Source organism: Misgurnus anguillicaudatus, chromosome 22 (assembly GCF_027580225.2).
Source record: "Misgurnus anguillicaudatus chromosome 22, ASM2758022v2, whole genome shotgun sequence".
In the NCBI taxonomy this organism is placed as follows: domain Eukaryota; kingdom Metazoa; phylum Chordata; class Actinopteri; order Cypriniformes; family Cobitidae; genus Misgurnus; species Misgurnus anguillicaudatus.
The window spans coordinates 40,609,386-40,629,152 of NC_073358.2; the positions used below are offsets into that span (position 1 = coordinate 40,609,386).

The following is a 19,767-nucleotide window of genomic DNA, read 5'->3' on the forward strand; positions in this document are numbered from 1 at the left end:
CACACTGTTAAGGGGATCGCACACCGGCCGCACAGCGCCGCGTTGAGTCACGTCTAGGACAACTTGGAGGTATTGTAAACCGGAAGTGCACATTAAATAGCGCGAGCTTCGTCAGATAGCGTCTACTTCAAAATGCAAAATATACGTTAGCAGCCAATGTTAATTGTTAATGATTTGGGACATGTTGATTTGGGTGATGTAATTTAATGTTAAACTATGTGAGTGGCGCTGTGTGGCACGACAGGGATTTGAGCAACTTCCAGATTCAAAGCTGGGCGGCGCTGACAGGCGCCACCTGGCGGCGCCGGTGTGCGTATACTCATAGAAAACAATGTGTTCGATTTTTTTAGAATGGCGCGGCGCTGAGCTGCGCGGCTGGTGTGCGATCCCCTTTAGAAATAAAGGTACCCAAGCTGTAGCTGGGAAGGTACACTTTAAAAAGGTCCTAATATGTACCATTTAGGTACAGATATGTACCTATGAGGTACTACTATGTACCTTTAGGGTACTAATATGCATCCTTTACGTATTATTTATAAGGTCACAGTCCCATTGACAGCTTTTGTGCCTTTATTTCTGAGAGTGCAGAGCTTCATAGTAGCCAAATAAATGTTGCTGTCCTCACACCAAAAAATAAGAATCAGCTTCCCCGAAATGTCAAAGCAGTTGACTCATCTTCCTCAGACGCCAACTCATAAGCCGCAGGTGATGTGCCAGATGATGTGTTGTGCCCTGTCTGAGCGATTACAACACAGAGAACTTGCACTTTTTGTAAACAAACGAAGAGGTGTCATAAGAGAAAGCACTTGTATATTTTTGCATGAACACTGTTGCACACTTTTAAAAAGAGTTGCTCCTCTTAGTTTTGTTCTGCCTAAGGAAAAAAAATGAAAAAGAGGCAGCAGGTAGATTTGCTCTAAAGGCAGGACAGGATGGCAGGAAGCGGGAAGAGAAGATTATGGACTGTCGGGGGCCTGATGCGCTGGAGGGGCGGAAGGTTTGATCCGGGTTTAGCTTCAGAATGATTGAGATGTGTTGCTCTGACACCTGGAGGGTTTTTACTTAAAACGTGTGCGAGTGTCTGTGTGTGGTTCAGTATGGATTTAGACTGTAAAGTGGTTCTGCACAAGGATGTCGGCAATACGTGTGTTGCCAAGCTTTGTCATAAAGACTCTCTTTCTCACAGCTCCAGTCCAGCTCATAAGTATTACTTGTCTATGGATCCCGTGCGCGAGTCGCTCTACCTGTCGGACACCAGCAGCGGGAAGCTGTACCGCCTGAAGACTCTGACTGAACCCAAGGATCTCAGCAGAAACGTGGAGGTGGTTGCCGGAAGCGGGGAGCAGTGCACGCCCTTCCACCCGAACCAGTGTGGAGACGGAGGCAAAGCCACTGAAGCGGCGCTCAACAACCCTAGGGGTGAGAATCCAACACACCGCTATTTGTTTTAGAAATCTGATCTGTTTGCACTGTCATTCTGCAAGTGGTGAAATCTGATCTTTGTGTTCAGACTGTGTAGTCAACATCCAGTCTATTGGTTGCTATAGTAATGACTGAAGCATCATAAACCAAGTTTTTTTAAACAACTTAGAATAGCTGTTGTTGTGAAAAAAGAAAATAGGGAATTTTTCGCCTTTGGCAATCTATGGTGACGGCTGGGCCCCTGAAAGCTCTCCTCCTTTTTTATTTAATGGACGGCCCTGCTAGCAGTTAAACGGTTTTGAGTGGGATACGGCGAAAAAACTGAAGAAAGCCTTAGTTTCTGAAGTCAAATTGAAAGAATGTGACAAGAGATATAGGTGAGAGTGGTTATTGGAGGCGGAAAGAGAAAAATAGTGGCATTTTTCAGTGGGAGGAATTGAAGATGTCTTCCTCTTTGCTAAATCAGGCAGAGCGGCTATTAGTCCCGCCTATCCATCACTGCCACTGTCTCTTTAAACCTGTCAGTCAGCCCGATGGACAGGTGGAGGCGTGGCTAACAGGCACGTATGTTCTCTTATCCTTCAAGCCTCATTGTGCACTCTTTCTCTCTCGCTGACTCACTCACGGAAACTCACTCACTCAACTGTCGCTGTTAAAAGCCTCCACTTACTTGTAAACCCCTGAGGATAGAATTTATAAAGAATCCCAGAGCAAGAATGCTGCATGTATGTGCTTTGATTTCATACTGTTCTGCATAGATAGAGGAAGTGAATGCTGGATTTCAGATCGGTGTCTTATAGTAAATCGCATTTAAACCTGATTTAAGCCTTTTATGCACGCTTCAACGATTCATATGCATTTTTCCACCAAACCGACGGGTAAAAGCCTTCCTTTGTGTTTCACGGGGTAGAATAGCCATGCCCGCTTTGTTAAAGTGTTTCCACTGAAGTCTATTATCTGTAAGAGGCTCTGACCGAAATGCTGAGCACTTCAATAACTGCAATCCGACCTTCTGTGTTCTCGGGGTATGAGGGGCTCCACACAAATAGGCTGCAATAAAAGCATTAAAGGGATAGTTCAACCAAAAATGAAAACTTTGCCATCATTTACCCACCCTCAAGTCGTTGCGAACCTGTATGACGTACTTTTTTGTGGAGCACAAAAGGAGGATTTTGAAGAATTGTGCTATTTTTTATTCAATTACACTGAAGGAGGCTTATAAGCTTCAATACGGATGCCAAAGCACCACGTGTAAGCAGCCCATATTTCAAAAATTCTGAAGCCGAACAATAAAGGAATTAAGTTTGTTTAAGCTCTTTTTGATAAGTTTGTGAGAATTAATAAGAAAAGCTCCAAATCATTTGGACCTTGCTCTTTTCAACTGAATCTTGTCAAACAATCTGCCGATCTCATTCACAAAACTGGTCTGAATGATTTTTCTATAACAGTGGTTCTCAACCTTTTTTGGGCCAGTGCCCCCCCCCATCCATTATCCAGGTCCCTTACCGCCCCTCCCTAAACAAAAATGAGCTAAATGTCTTTGCTGAATATATGCTGATTAAAATTTTTACTTGATGATGATAATAAGAATATGCATTGTTATTTTTCTTCTTCTTTTTATTAATAATATTTTTATATAAAGCACGTTACTCTTTCCCCGCCTTTGACGAGTTATCTCGTCTATTTAGAAAAAACACTTCCCTGCAAATGACGCTCCCCTGATGAGTTTTTACGGCAATCTGTATTTTCGCTCTTACCAAACGTATTAAACACTTAAAGGCGGGGTGCATGATTTTTGAAAACACTTTGGAAAAGGGAGTCGGGCCAAGTACCAAAACACACTTGTAGCCAATCAGCAGTAAGGGGCGTGTCTTGCTAACCGACATTGTTGGCTGGATTGTGTATGTGTGGGGCGGGTCTATCAAAAAAAGGTCCAGATTCTATTGGGCTAGGGATTGTTTAGGGCAGTGGTTCTCAAACCTTTTCAGCGTGCGGCCCCCTTTGTGTACGGTACATTCCTTTACGGCCCCCCCCAAAGAAAATTTATGACAAAAAACAGTTCTAAAACTTCACATTTTAATTAAACAAAACATTAAATTATACAAAGTAGTGCTGGCTTATTTTTTTTAGGTTTAATTTCACAGAATTCATGATAAATTAATGTATTTTATGCAAATGTCATAAAACTGAGGCCCCCCTGGCACCATCTTGCGGCCCCCCTGGGGGCCCCGGACCCCAGTTTGAGAACCACTGGTTTAGGGGATTTCAAATGTCAACATTGGCTTTCAGAGATCATGCACCCCGCCTTTAAGCATCCACTGATTCAAAAACACTAAAAAAAATGGATTTATCTCAGCTTTTGCTTAAAATTTCAAATTTTTCAAGAAACCTACCCATATTTGAAAGGTAATAAAAAGAAAACAAATGAAGATAGGATGAAACCGTTTTTTTTTTCTTTCATTTTATATATTATGACAGTTGGAATATTTTTTATCATAGTTTCACTGAGAGCTAAAAAGCTACATTGAAATTAAAGGCTTAAATACTACAACCAAACTCAATTTCTACTAAACAGAAGTAGCCTACTTCTAAAACAAAATATAAAAATATTGAAAGGCATGCTGCTGGAGATTTGCCATTGGCTGTTGTTTCTGAATAAATAATGAGGTGAGTCTATAAAAGGATTAGGGGCAATTTTGGGCACTATTTTGGTTTTATAAATATAATTGTTTTATATTATTATGTTTTGTTTTATATATGTTTGGTAATAAATGCGTTCACATTTCTTTTTTTTCATTTAGATGCGTTTTATTTAATTACCATGGAGACTAGTAGTCCTGTTCCTATGACCTAAATACTACTGAGAAGAGCTCTCAAAACTAGTAACATAGACCATTTAGAGCAGCACCTTGTGTCATATAACAACGGTGGGGTCAGATATGGAAATCAAAACTTACGGATCATAAAAATGGCAATGAATAAGCAAACAAAGCTCTGACAAGACATATCATGACCCAGCAGACGTATCATGCGTGTGCATGAGATATAATTGCATTGTATGCTCAATTGTGATTGGCTAAATGTTAGTTCACTCAAATCTATGTAAAAACTCAGAGAACATAGACACAAAGGGCTGGGACGTGTTCTCCAGTCCCCTGTAGTTGCTACTCACATGCTTGCAAGTTTGATATAGACGGTCTCAGCAGAACGGCTTTTGTGGAACAAACCTAACTTCCGGTAAACTTCCACAAAGAATCAATAACAGTTTATTTCTGATAACATGCAAAATAAATAACATGTAAATTACCTTAATTCAAATAGCTAAAGTGTATCAAAAACACTGAGCTTATGTTACTGTGTAAAATTAATATATACAATGTTAACTACAGATATTCTTTATGAAACCTAAACATTTGTTATTTTCAACAAGGTATTTTTGTCAAAGTTTAGTTTAGCCACTAGCCAGACCATTTAACCAATAAACCATTTAAACAATAAACTGACACAAAGACATTAATCAGTATCATTCCACATACAACAACGTCGGAACGGTCCTCTTTCTCCACACTTGTAAACACTGGCGCTACGTCATCCGTGACCTCTTGACGTGATGACGTATTACGTGAGGTCGCGCTTTCGCGTTACAGGACCGGAGGAAGACGAGAAGTTGTGCTTTAAAAGTGAATATTTTTATTTTTCTTGCCAAAAATGACAATCGTTTCGCTAGATAAGACCCTTATGCCTCGTTTGAGATCGTTTAGAGTCCCTTGAAACTGCAATTTTAAACTGCATTTAAACTGTTAAGTATTGGGGTCCAATAAAGTCCATTAAAATGAGAAAAATCCTGAAATGTTTTCCTTAAAAAACATAATATCTTCTCGATTGGACAATAAAGACATCAACATTTTGGATGACATGGTGGTGAGTAAATTATCTGGATTTTTTTAAAGAAAATGGCCTAATCATTTAAGTTCCGTCCAGACGGGTAAATGTAACAACATGCGTGCACTGCCCTGTTAAGAAACTTTATATTCTATAAGGACGAGACTGATCCACTTTCAATGATCCAGTCAGGGTGGTTAGTAGCATAATGGAGAAGATAATCCATAATTACCAGCCTGTTCAAGTCTTTCTCATAATACAATTTAAGAATACAGCGTAGGAGTCATATTAACTATTGTTCTGTGTGCATCCTTTTTGAAACCTTAATGTAATAGCAGCCTATTTAATGTAATTCCACAGAGGACAAGAACCATTAGAAGGTCCACCGTTTGTGCTTTGTACACAAAAAAATGACACAAGGGGTTTTGAACAACATAAAGGTAAATAAATAATAACCGAATATTCAGAGGAGCAGAACAGAACTAATCCTATAACATCTCTGTGAAATTTGTCTGTAGCGTGGATATTTGTCATTCATACACAAGTCTTGACAGTTCTGCACAGCAGAGTGTGGCTTGACTTTGGCTCGCTGTTGATTCAATTAATCTCAATATAAAAAATGTTTTTATAATCAATATCTCTTTATACACATAGAAACTCCGAGTGATGCAGTATCGATCTCTGCAGCACGCCAGCATCTTCCTTGACTATGATCTTTTTAGTGCGCTATTCAGCTCGCTCTAACCTCCAAAGGCCCAGGGCTTCACGCAGCGAGCCAGTAAACAACTCAGAATAAAAAGCTAAATATACAGGTAATATAAAATAACAGGATTCTCTTAAAAAGTAATTGAATTTTCAAGGGAGAAATGGTGCGCTTTCGACAAACCATTACAGGAAAATATACAGGCTGAATTGACTTGTAAATAATGAACTGAAGATATTGTTCGACTCTAGAATGCCAGTTTTTATTGCATTTTACATATACTGCATGATTTTATATTGGATCTATTAGTCTAGACACCATCACCCTGAACCAGAAGTGTAAGGCAGAGGCTTTTATTCAAAATGACCAGTGCAAGGTATACAGTTTTTTATGAATATATGTGTTTCCAGATTTATAACCCATCAGTGGTGGCTCGTGACTGCTCATCCGAGGGGTGCAAATTCATAATAAGTGTTCGAAGCGTCATGCGTGTGGTTCCTTTTTCAAAATATGTGTTCGGCACTTTGGGAGATCCTGTGTGCATCACGTGTTTTGTCAAAATAAGTGCCTGCTGCACACACGTCAAAACCATTTATGATAAAAGAGACGCTCACGTTCACAAAATACACGCAAGACACTTCCTTAACAGTAAACTCTGATAACGCATGAGATTATGTGAGTATCTGGCAAACGTGAGCGTCTCTTTTATCATAAACCCTTTAGACGCGTCTGCAGCAGGCACTTATTTTGATAAGACACAGGATCTTTTGCCGCGCAGAACACATATTTTGAAAAAAGGAACCACACACATGACGGCCTACATACATGTTGTGACGAACTTCGCATTGTGCGCCCTCGAGAAAAGAAGTCACTGGCCGCCACTGGAACCCATAACCTTTTGCACTGCTAATGTATTGCTCTATGCATAAATATGTACTCTATAAATTATGACCATATTGACTTTCAAATAAAATCTTTCCATTGAAAATATAAATAGCTTGTTAATTAGTGTTAACTTCAGTTTATAAGCAAAAACATTTCGCCCTACATGGCAAACATTTTTCCATGTTGGTTTTCTTTATTTGTTAAGGTTTGTGCAGTATCACTTTTGTGTGTGTGTGTCACATCAAATCACATCATCTTTATTTTTTTTGAGCATCTAAGTTACACAAAGTTCAACATAATAACAAGTTTCAATACAATAGGCGAAACTTAAAAAGAATACATACGCAAAGGATTAAGTAAATTAAAGAAAAGAATAATAATAAAAAATGAAAAACAACAAAAAAAGGAGAAGAAAACATAGATATGATGCTCAAAAAAAGCTATATACCAAGAAAGTGTGTGTGTATATAGACAGTACTGTGCAAAAGTCTTAGGCCACCACCACCAGACTTGTTGTTTTAAAAGTTTTAATGTCCATCCATATTTATTTTTCGATTTATTTTATTAAGATACAAACAGAAAATACAGGAAATATCAAAAAAAATTACAAATTAAATTTTCAGGACTAAATTCTTCTTTAGGCATCGTCGGTGTTTAGTGTGACCTCTCTTGGCACTAAACACATGTTAAACATTTTTGAGCAGAATGAAGTAAAAAGACTAATTTCTTTAAAATTACAAATTAGGATTTAATTTTATTTAGGTTTAAGAGATCCTGCAGTTTCCTGCTATTGCTCAAGTGGAAGGGGAGTTTATCCTAAAAACTTGACACATCAGTTTACATTTTTATACGTTTTTAATACTATATACACATTTCCCGTATTTTCTAAATGTATTTTATTAAGGAGACTGAGAAACAATTCTATATGATCACAAAAACAACAAATCTAATTCTGGCATGGTTGCCTAACTGTGGGTTTACACCAAACGTGAAGCGTGCAATCGCATTGCGTTGCTCGCTGTAGATTACTCGCGGGATTTAACTTCGTGTCATGCAAATTTTTTGCTCAAGTTGAATATTTTCAACTTGGGCAAAGACACGTTTGAGGTGAATAGCGCGTGTTTTCACGGCAAATGTGCCGCTCATATCGCATTATTCACATCGCCCCACCCGAGGACGCGTCTGATCGCGTCTTTGCATTGACTTTGTGTGTAATCTACTCGCGCAAATTGTTGAACTCGCATTTGGTGTAAACCCACAGTAAGACTTTTGCACAGTACTGTATATAGAACAGTCTTTCGCTGCAAAACTCCGTAAGAACATGCAAAAATCTTCACTTCCCCAATTACTCTTCACTGTCCTTTCTGAATAATTTATCTGGATATATTCGGTAAACTTCATGTAACTGGAAAAAAAACAATGTACATGCGGCATCATTAATAGTTGTTCTGCACTTAGAGGACTTTGATGAAAAATCGTTGTGCTGATTAATGGATTCTGCCAACCAAGTTTGGATTCTGCCAAGTGCATTCGCGGGCTGTGCCCCCCCAAACAGGTTGTTGTGCCCCCCTACACAGTTTTTTATTAATTTAATATATATCAAGAATAATTAAAATAAATTAAACATTGAATGTTTCATGATTTTTAATGTAATCAAATGAGGAAAATATAGTTGATATATGTTTTCTTTAACTAAAATAGACCAGTTTCTCTGATTGGTTGTATTGTGCGTCTCATGCGTTTTGTCTTTAGCATATTTGTGACTTAATACTAGCAATGTGGGTTTTTTTCGCTGCATTTTATGGATCATGTAAAATATGGATATTAGAACATTTAGAATGAACCAGCACCACCTGCTCCATCTGACTTCATGCAAACACCGATTGGCTCAAACTCGGAGATTAGAGGTCGAGGTGAAATTTTCAAATCTACACAACACTGTTTTAAGGAAGTTTAATGTTTGTACACGCCAGCTTCAGCTTTTCTGAAGGTAAGTTAGCATTGTTTTAATTTACGTAAGCTTAAATGTGAAGTGTGGCTAAAGACCGTTAACAGCATTAAGACGTGATTATGGTAAAGCGGCTTTTCGGACGCAGTGTGCGCTATGAAACTCATTCATTTCAATGGCTTGCGCGGCACAAGGGCGGTTTGTTGTTGCGTCGAGCAACACGCCGCGGTCAAAGTTCAAAATAGTTTTGGGCATAGTTTGTGATCTTTTGCACTTCATACGGGAAATGAGCTGACAGTCTGTACCAGTTGTATGACTGTGTGCTTGCACTGTATTTGTTGTTTTAATGCCTTGTTTTTGCAAGTTATTGTTGCTAATTGCGTGCCCCCCATTGGAAGCCATGTGCCCCCCTGTTAGTTATGGTCTGGCGCCGGCTCTGAGTAAAAGTTACACAACTTTTTAGATTTAGGTTACCAATTAAAAAAATATTTTTAAAGGAACAGTATGTAGGATTGTGGCCAAAACTGGTACTGCAATCACACAACTGGTGGCCAATACACAACATGACAACATAAACAACAGTTGAGGGCTGCAACTCCACTTTTCAAACGACAATATCCTGGCCGGACCACTGTTGTCAGTGATATAAGTATTTGAAATGAAAATGATGTCTTAATGTCTAGTGGCATATCAGGGCCATGTTATGATTAATTGATATACATTTTTACACATATATGTGTATAGTGTGTTTGGTATGTGCAGTATATCATACAGTCTGACATTTAAAAAAACCTGATGTTGTAAAGTCTGCCTTGAATTTTACACAAGATCTCATGTGGGTAATATCGTACCATCTGACAAGTAACTGTCGTAAAGGAGAAAAATTCACAGCATGCCATAATAACAGTTTATTTCCACTCTGGTTTTCCAAACCCCCGAACTTCACTGTTTGTCGAACGTTTCGGCTGCGTAATAGTTGGATCGTCCTGCATGGTTGTGAATTTATAACAGCGGATCATGATTTTATTGGGTAAAAAGAATTGGCCCTCAAATCACTCATCGCAGAACTATGGCGTGCTTGTCAGCGGCTCACATTAAAGAAGTTTAATGAGCATCTTAAAGGATCGGAATCAGATGCAAATCAATACTTACATTAAAGGAGCACACGCACTCGGATACATAAAACACTCTTTGACAATATGTAGCTTTCCAACCCGTAGGGAACAAACAAATGAAATCTTTTTTAATATCTGAACTCTTTCTCCTGGACAGCAGTTAGATACATCTTAGATACGAAATTGATAACACACAACTCCATTAGGTATCCTGAGATATGAAAGAGAACCTCTGAGCTCTAAAATGTTCCTCTGGGTCTCACCTCAAACCGTATGTGTGTGTGCCCGCGTGTCGGTGCATATGATGTAGAAGATGAAAATGTGTGCGAGTTGAAACCAAAATTTGAGCGAGCTGAACTCCATGATTCAATGAAATCTGTGATTCAGGGTGGAGAGAGATAAAAGGAGAAAAGGGGACATTAATTCACAGCTCCCTGCAGGATACGCTTCTGACTGTCTGGTCTGATGCCAAGCCAGAGTTTAAAAGAAATAGAGGGTGAGAAAAAAGGGAACATAAAGAGATTCTCCATTCTGCCTGTTTCGAAAAGGGACAGAGAGAGAAAAGTGCTGCTGAAGTCTAAATTATCATAGTCTGCTATTGAATTTTAATGTGTGTGTATACTGTATGTGTGTCACGGTTATGCTCCTCTGATCATTTTGAACTAACTTGGATTTGGCATTCAAGCAGATGAATTAAAAATCGTGTTTTGTAACCTGGGGTCTGTGTCTTTCTTCCCAGCTTATTGAAGGACAGAGGGAGGTATGTGTACCCCTCTAACGGCAGTATAAATAATTAAGCTTGTTATGCTTGTTAAGTGGGTAATATGCCTTGTAATTAGCAGCCATAACAAGATGCATTTGTTAACAGGCTTATTAAGGTAGATAGTTTTTCGCCTAACAGTATTGCGTGTGTTCAGACGTTTATATGTCTGATTTCCCACTTAAAATGATCCATGTTGTCAATAGCGCACATTTTGAAGAGATACTCTGCTTTTGAAGAGCTGTACACCATCTGTCATGAACGGATGGTAGATCTCAGGGTCAAAGAATCAATAACAAAAAAAAGGAAGAAATCGGGGGTGGTTTCATACTTTTTAGTGAAGTCAGTTTCTTTATAAGAATACGCCTTAAAGATGCATTGTGTAACTTTTAGAAAGGTCTCTTGGCAGAAATGCAATAAAATATACATAACTATATTATCAGTGGTGTGTATTTTTTTATTACCTTAGAATGAGTCGTTTTTATCTACATACATCGCAGGACCCCTTTTTGCATCGCATAAGCCCTAAACAGACAAACTGTTGCGTTTCATCACTACGTTGCCTCAGACGATGATGTGTTTGTCCTGTGACGGCTACCAGTGATGTGCGGGTCAATGTATAAACAACCCGCACCCGACCAATGTTTTCAACTAACACGCCCGCATCTCGGGACGCAAAAAAAAATTGTACCCTACCCGCTCCCTGGCCCGCATTTTTTAAAAGTAGTAATAGTTTAAAATAGTTAATTGGCTTTATTTTAAACGACCCGACCGACCGCGACCCAAATATCATTAAAAATATTTTTGGATGACTCGTAACCGGGGGTGACCGCAGGCACCAGCTCATTTCAGATCAACACGCCCATCACTGGCGGCTACCGAAGCTTTTCTATGTGTTTCGAAAGGGAGGCTGTGAACTGAGCTGTTGGTTGCAATTCATAAACTGACCACAAGGTGGCACTCAAATCTACATGATGGAAAAATAATAAACCCATCATTCAAGCAGTGTTTTATGGAGAAGTAGCCGGTTGCTTTGCTTGGGTCTGGCGGGTTCTGTGAGAATTACATGCGCACATTGACTCAAGCACTTAATTAAACCAGCTGTTGGACTCGCATTGCACGCAAATCTATACGCGATTTAACGCAGCTTACGCAAGCGCTGCATTTAAACAGTTGCGTAATTCAAAAGTGAAAGTAAAATGTGCACGTCTGCATGCGCATTTATAAGCCCCTCCCACACGGTGATACCGGGATCACCGGGTTTGTGACGCGCCGATTAACCGGTGGGAAAATTCTGTCACCGCGGCAACCCTATAACTGGACCTTACAGTTGCTGAGATATACAGTAGCTCATTTAACCCAGTGTGACATCTAGCCCCGGTGTTCTTTATATAGCTATGACACTTTATTTATATAAATAGATAGAGATAGAGCTCAGGAGGGTGATTCTCATGAAATCCAGACTTCAGATTTTTTAAAAAGCCATTTTTTTGCACAACCTTAATCTTAAGGTCTGAACCTACTATAACGATTATTTTTAGAGGATTAAAAAAATATTTCCTATAATATATTTAGATAAAAAAATTATCATTACCGCAACATGATATTACATTAAATATATGCATTTACAAACTCATGTTCGTTAATGAGAACTAAAAAGTTGTCTAGGTATTATGACAAACAAAATTTCAACTTTTATCTGGAGAGAAAAAATAAGAACTGCTTACCTGGTAGCCATCTTGAGTTTCACAATTAATTATGTCCCTTCCAACAATTTTTTTTTTTATTGTTACGGAGGATGAGAAAGTTTTTCTTGGACACATTTATATTCCTTATTATTATCTCTCCATTTACCAATGATCACTAAATACCACATGTTTCTTTACTGTAAATGTTTATAGTATAACATGCACTGAAGCTTTTTATTTTTTAGATTTTTTAATTATAAATATTTCCATGTCAAAGAACCCAAATCCAGTATTAGATACCTTGCGGTAATGAAATTTTTCCCCTTAACTCTTTCACCGCCAGCATTTTTTAAAAAAGTTGCCAGCCAGCGCCAGCGTTTTTCATGAAAAGTTTAATGCCTTCCAGAAAATGTTCTTCTTCAAATATATAAACATAAAATATACCATATGAAAGAACAGACCCTCTGCTTTCAAACAAAAAAAACCGTTTCATCCTACCTTTAGTAGTTCTTTTGTAATCAGCTGTTGAATATGAGTAGGTTTCTGCAAAAACACCACATTTTGAGCAAAAAGCAGAGATAATTCCATTTTTGTGACGGACTTTTCATAGAGATCCCATTCAGAGCGATCTTTAAAACAGACACCGACATGCAGCAGCTTGCCATAGGGCAATACTTCCGGGTTTAAAAAGTTGCGGAAGGGCGCCACCTAGTGGATAATAGCGATATTGCGGAAAGACGGAAATACTCGTCAATGGCGGGGAAAGAGTTAAATGTGGAAAAAACAACAAAATTGGTTTGTATGATGTCATTTGAAATCATGTGCAAAATAGTACATGAAGAAATGTTTGTAACTGTATGCTTCTTATTTTGATACTCTTACTTTGCATTTACATTTGTTTATCAAAATGTTTCATGACACCTCATAAATTGAATTTCGCCAGACTCACCCAGATGCAAAACCCTCCAATTGCGTCTGACATGTTTCCTTGTAAATAAGCATTTTTTTATTCAGACCCATAATGGATTCCGCAAAAAAAAAATGGTATTTCCCTTTCAGTCGGGACGTTCTCAATGGACTGGGGCCGGGATTAAGCAAATTTAAAACAAAATTATTTGATAGACGTGTAATGGGTGTCAAGAGCTCCTCATATATACAGTATATAGTATTTTTTCTACACTCTGAAAACGAATGAGTTTAAATAACACATCTTGTGTCTAGTTAACTTAACACATATCTGTGTTATTTTTGTGTTGTTTTAACACATCTTGTATTGGCCCCCTTTATTTATTTCAACACGAAATAATGTGTTAAACTAAATAGGATAGCACAAAATATTAAAACATCCTTTCTTAGAGTGTACCTAATCATTAAAATACCAATCTGTAAAAGAAGCACTTCTTGAAGTATGCATTCGATTATAAATGTACAATGGTAGCTTTAATTTTGTTAGGCTTGGAGATATTGTTAAATTATGCATACATGGCTTGCAAATTGCTGGGCTGGAAAAGAAATAGACTACAGCTAGCGAAGTACTGCCGTGTGTCAGCCATTATTGGCAGTTTATCCATATGGAGAAGGTGCTGTTACCTTTAACCATAGTGATCGGTGTGAGCTGTCATTGTACTGGAGTGAGTGTGTGCGCCTACTTAACAATCCCTTCACAACAAATCTGTCCACAGACGTGAGTTAAATCTGACCTTTTGTCTTTGGGGACACATTACAGTATGTGTGCTTATTTGTACTGTTTAAGCATGCTATTAACAACGATTTTATAAATTCTTAAAATGCTAAAGGATTTCTTACAGGGTGTTATAGTAAAAACAGGTGAAAGCTGTATTTCCACATTTGGATACTGTAGCTGAGTAAATGGGTATGTGTGACTCCATCTTTGTCAAAGCTTTGAAAACAGACCAATATGTCTGCTTATCTCTGCGATTCTCATTAGAGGAGAGAGCGAATAACGAGAGCAAATTAGAGATGGGAAAGAAAAGCCACAAACAAACACATACACACACATAGCCATTTGCCATAACAATCTATGTTGTGTGTGAGGGAGATGGTTATATAAGGCTCAATTCAGAATGAAATCCCTCTGGAGAGCCAAAATATCAGTAAACGGCACGCTCCAAAAGACATTTATAATATCTGTGTTGGTCTATGTGTGTTTTGTGGCCCCATGCGCGGTTTGCTCCGTTTAAGCCATACAAAAGAAAGATCTGTGATATGGACTTCTTTAAAAGGAGAAATACCAATAAAGAACGATAAAGTCCATGACGGCAATGAGGATGATGATCGTTGTCTGCGTGCTGGTGTTTGTGGCTTGGAAGAGTATTTGTGCTTAAGATCTGTTTTAATTAAACTGTAATAAAGCATGTTTGTGCCCAGCACGCTTTAAGGCTAATTCATGCTGATCCGACAAACGCAGACAAATGCCAACAAACGGCAACAAACTCGTTCATTCTAATAACGGTGTTTGTAGTGTTGTTGCCGTTGGTCGGATCAATGCAAATTAGCCTTTAAACGCAAACTCAAGTTGCTGTGCAAAGCTCAAACTGATGTCAGGCGTTCACACAGAATAAGAAAAATGTCATCTTTGAATAGCAATGAAAAAATACTATTGCAATTTGCATTTCTGATGTCATTTAGAATACATTTGCATATATAAGATAATCTGCATATATTTAAGATCATAGTAACAGAATGATCACAGACAGGTTATTATTGCTCGAGACAGTGAGAGGAACCGAGAGAGATTTATTCTCTTTCTTTATTGCAATGTTCCCCATCATCTGCTGTTTGGCAATGCAAATGTAGCGTTATTTGTTACACCAATAAAACACATTAAAACCGAAGGAGAGCGAGAGAGAAATGACAATGTATGTGTCCTGTTGTCCTGCAGGTATTGCGGTGGACAAGCACGGCTTCATTTACTTTGTCGACGGATCAACGATCCGTAAGATTGATGACAAAGGCGTGATAACAACCATTATTGGGTCAAACGGACTCACCTCCTCCCAGCCAATCAGCTGTGACTCAAGAATGGACATTAGCCAGGTGAACCACATACACACACACACGTTTAACAATCAGAAATAACATTTGTCTTAGTTATATTTGCAATAATTTGGTCCCATTTTCATTGTTTGTAGATAGGAAGCTACATCTCACTATCCCCCGGTTTCACAGACAAGGCTTTAGGCTAGTCATATACACATGTTTGACATGTTTAAGCTGTCTCAATTGAAAATAACTTGAACTGACAGATCTTAAAATATGCCAGCCCCATAAGATACACACCAGTGTCATCTTTTTCTAAGGCATGTTTATAAAAGATGCTGAAACATCTTAATTAAACCAAGGCCTAGTCCTGGCTTTAGCTAAGCCTTGTCTGTGAAACCAGGCCTGTAACATTAACTATAGAAATTTTGCATGTGAAGACAAATAATTGTACAAAATATCTATTTGTATCTATTGTACAAAAAAAAATTCAAATTTTTTTAATCATATAATATCACTTAAAACGAACATCTTGTTTTTAAATAGGAGAGTTGTTGTATAGGGAAGGCCAGTAATTAAGTTGGGATTAAAGATTAAAAATATTTTTTTTTATTTTGGAACTAAGGAGGAACCTGTACATGTAAAAAATAGGGTCATGCAAAATTAAACCGGTAACATGATGTCAAAAATAAAATTTAATCTATATAAAATATATTAAGTATTAAATATGCAACATACGGTACTGTGCAAAAGTTTACCATGCCAGAATATATTTGTTGTTTTGCAATGTTATAGTGATCATATATAAATGTTTCTCAGTCTCTTTAATAAAATACATCCAGAAAATACAGGAAATGTGTATATATTATTAAAAACTGATGTGTCAAGTTTTAAGGGTAAACTCCCCTTCCACTTGAGAAATAGCAGGACACTGCAGGATCTCTTAAACCTAAATAAATTAAATCCTAATTTCTAATTAGAAAGAAATTAGTATTTTTACTTAATTCTGCTCAAAAACGCTCAAGATGTGTTTAGTGCCAAGAGAGGTCACACTAAACACAGATGATGCCTAAAGAAGACATTCAGTCCTAAAAATTAAATATTTTCTGTATTTTCTGTTTGTAAATTAATAAAATAGATTGAAAAATAAACATGGATGGACATTAAAACTTCTAAAACAAGTCTGGTGGTGGTAGAGGCCTAAGACTTTTGCACAGTACTGTACATATTTACACAGATTATTTTATCTCATATATTTTTTACCTCACAATCAACAATGTAACCTTATTTTAAAAATATATTTTAAAGGATCATTTATCTTATTTTTCTCTTAATACTTCGTAACATCAGATTAACAAAATAGCCTCTGCAATTAACATAAAGTAACTAAATGGATTTATACTAGAGATGCACCGATATAGCAGACAATATTTGTTATCAGACAATAAGCAATTTTCACACTATCGACTATCTTGTCAATCAAAAGAAAAAAGGAAAATGCCATGAATTTGAGCTCTGTGTTCAGTATTAATGGTCATATAAATAAATAACATTCATAATTGTCCATCGCTATCGGTGGAAAAATTTAATATCGCTGCATCTCTAATTTATACAAAATTATTCCTTTTAATTTAGCGTTTCTGTAGGCTGTTTAGTCCCATGTCTTATAAGCCATGGTCGTCCTCTCACACACTCAGAAATAAACTGAACAACAGAAGTACACACAAATCTAACACTGAAGAGTAAGAAACCACAACATACACACCACACACAGCAAGAGCCTGGAGACAGCTCTTTCTCCTTCACCATCTCTTTCTTTAGCCGTTTCCTGTAGCTCAACAGGATTCACGCACACACCGTTTCTGGTGCTCACCTCAAGAGTGAGAAAATGCTGATAGCGAAGGTCTCTCTGGTACTACTGAGTTACATTATACGGCTTGCAGCAACATCCTTACTTTTCCTTTATCTGCCTCTCGTTCTGCCTCTGTCCTTTGAGTTTTCTTTCTTTCTCAGCTCCATCCATTTTTAACACTAAACACTCTTAAACATTTCCAGGCAATTCTACACCTTTCTCTTAAAATGTTCTTAAAAGTCTTACTTACTTTCTTTCTCTCTCTCGCTCTTGTGCTCTCTCTCTCCCCCTGCAGTTTAACTCAGTGTGTCCTCATTAAAACTGCAGGACTACTCTCTCTTTAAAGTCAGACACAATTCTTTTCCACCTCTGAATAGCATAAATTTTTGGCAGACTGTCCCTTGATTTCTCTTTCATTTTCTCTCTCTCTCTCTCTCTCTCTCTCTCTCTCTCTCTCTCTCTCTCTCTCTCTCATGTGCACACACACTTTGCTCTTCTGCACAGTTCATCCATTGGGGTGTGTGGTGTGTGAATAAGAATCAGACAGTGAGGAAAGAGAGCGAAATGAGGTGCCGCGGGGTAAAAGAAGCACTGAAATCTGCATAATTCCCAGTATGCCTGGGATATGACACACTTCACACTGAATACTGTCCGGGTGTCGGCCAGCTGCGGACACACACACACAGACAGAGAGATGCATTTTTATTTACCTCGGTGTACATTGGGGGTGGATAGCACAACAAAAATAGATATCACAATACAAGTCATTGTAAATTATGGGTTGTTATTGTTATTCTTAATAAAATTCAATTGAAAATTAATTTTTACGGTAACACTTTACAATAAGGTTAATTAGTTAACATTAGTTAACTACATCAGTTAACATGAATTAATAATGAATTGCACTTATACAGCATTTAAGATTTTAACTAAGATTTTATTAAAATCTTGTTAATGTTAGTTAATGCACTGTTAACTAACATGAACAAACAATGAAAAGCTTTATTTCTATTAACTAATATTAACAAAGATTAAAGGAATGGTCTACTCATTTTCAATATTAAAATATGTTATTACCTTAACTAAGAATTGTTGATACTGTACATCCCTCTATCATCTGTGTGCGTGCACGTAAGCGCTGGAGCGCGCTGCGACGCTTCGATAGCATTTAGCTTAGCCCCATTCATTCAATGGTACCATTTAAAGATAAAGTTAGAAGTGACCAAATACATCAACGTTTTTCCTATTTAAGACGAGTAGTTATACGAGCAAGTTTGGTGGTACAAGATAAAACGTAGCGCTTTTCTAAGCGGATTTAAAAGAGGAGCTACATTTTATGGCGTATAGCACTTTTGGGAGTACTTCGACTCGGCGCAGTAACACCCTCCCTCTCCCATTATGAGAGGGAGAAGGGGAGCGGACTTTTCAGGCGAGTCGAAGTACTCCGAAAAGTGCTATTACGCCATAAAATATAGTTCCTCTTTTAAATCCGCTTAGAAAAGCACTACGTTTTATTTTGTACCACCAAACTTGCTCGTATAAGTACTCGTCTTAAATAGGAAAAACGTTGATGTGTTTGGTCACCTCCAACTCCATCTCTAAATGGTACCACTGAATGAATGGGGCCAAGCCAAATGACATCGAAGCATCGCAGCGCGCTCCAGCGCCCACGCGCACGCACACAGATGATAGAGGGATGTATCAACAACTCCCAGCCAAGGCAACAACATATTTCAATATTGAAAATGAGTAGACTATTCCTTTAATAAATACTGTAACAAATGTATTGCTCATGGTTTGTTCATGTTAGTTAATACATTAACTAATGTTAACTAATCAATCATATTGTAAAGTTTTACCGTTTTTACATATTAGTAATATTTTTAATTAATACATGGACATTTTTGGATGAATTAAACATAGTATATCATGAAAAAAAGTACGGTAACACTTTACTTGAAGGGGTGTTCATAAGACTGACATGACATCTTCATAATCATGACATGACACGTGTCATGAACATGAAGGAGATTTTATGCGCATTTATGACAAATGTCATTTAGTGTCATTCGTTCAATTGTGTCATTTTTAATGCAAAGATGACATTGTTTGAGATGTCTTTGTTATGACAACTTGACATAAACCAATAATTATAACTTGTCATGACAATTTGACATTACCAAGACAACATAACTGACCACTTTTTACCAGTGATATAAAATGAATTTGTCATTAAAATGTCATTAAGTGTTAATACTCTGTCATATAGTTTTATAACAGCATCATTAATATTTTTCTTGATCTCAACTACAGTGGTACAAATATAATTTGTCATTAAAATGTCATTAAGTGTTAATACTCTGTCATATAGTTATATAACAGTGTCATGAATATTCTTCAGTTTATAATGTTTTTTTTTAAGTTTCTTCAGGTGTTAGGGAAATAAAATCAATCATCTAATAATAATAATTAAAATCGATGAAATCCATTTTATTGCATTTGGAAAACAATT

The 19,767-nt window shown here is 37.5% G+C and overlaps 1 protein-coding gene across 3 annotated transcripts in view; it reads left to right on the top strand.

Moving 5' to 3' along the window:
- Positions 1-19,767, top strand: part of tenm1 (teneurin transmembrane protein 1) — a 392,082-nt gene that overhangs the window by 345,584 nt on the left and 26,731 nt on the right. For all 3 annotated transcript variants that reach the window (XM_055198820.2, XM_055198822.2, XM_055198819.2), the window contains 2 exons: positions 1,187-1,419; positions 15,306-15,460. In XM_055198820.2, the coding sequence (XP_055054795.2) occupies positions 1,187-1,419; positions 15,306-15,460 (388 nt within the window). The remainder of the gene's footprint in view (positions 1-1,186; positions 1,420-15,305; positions 15,461-19,767) is intronic.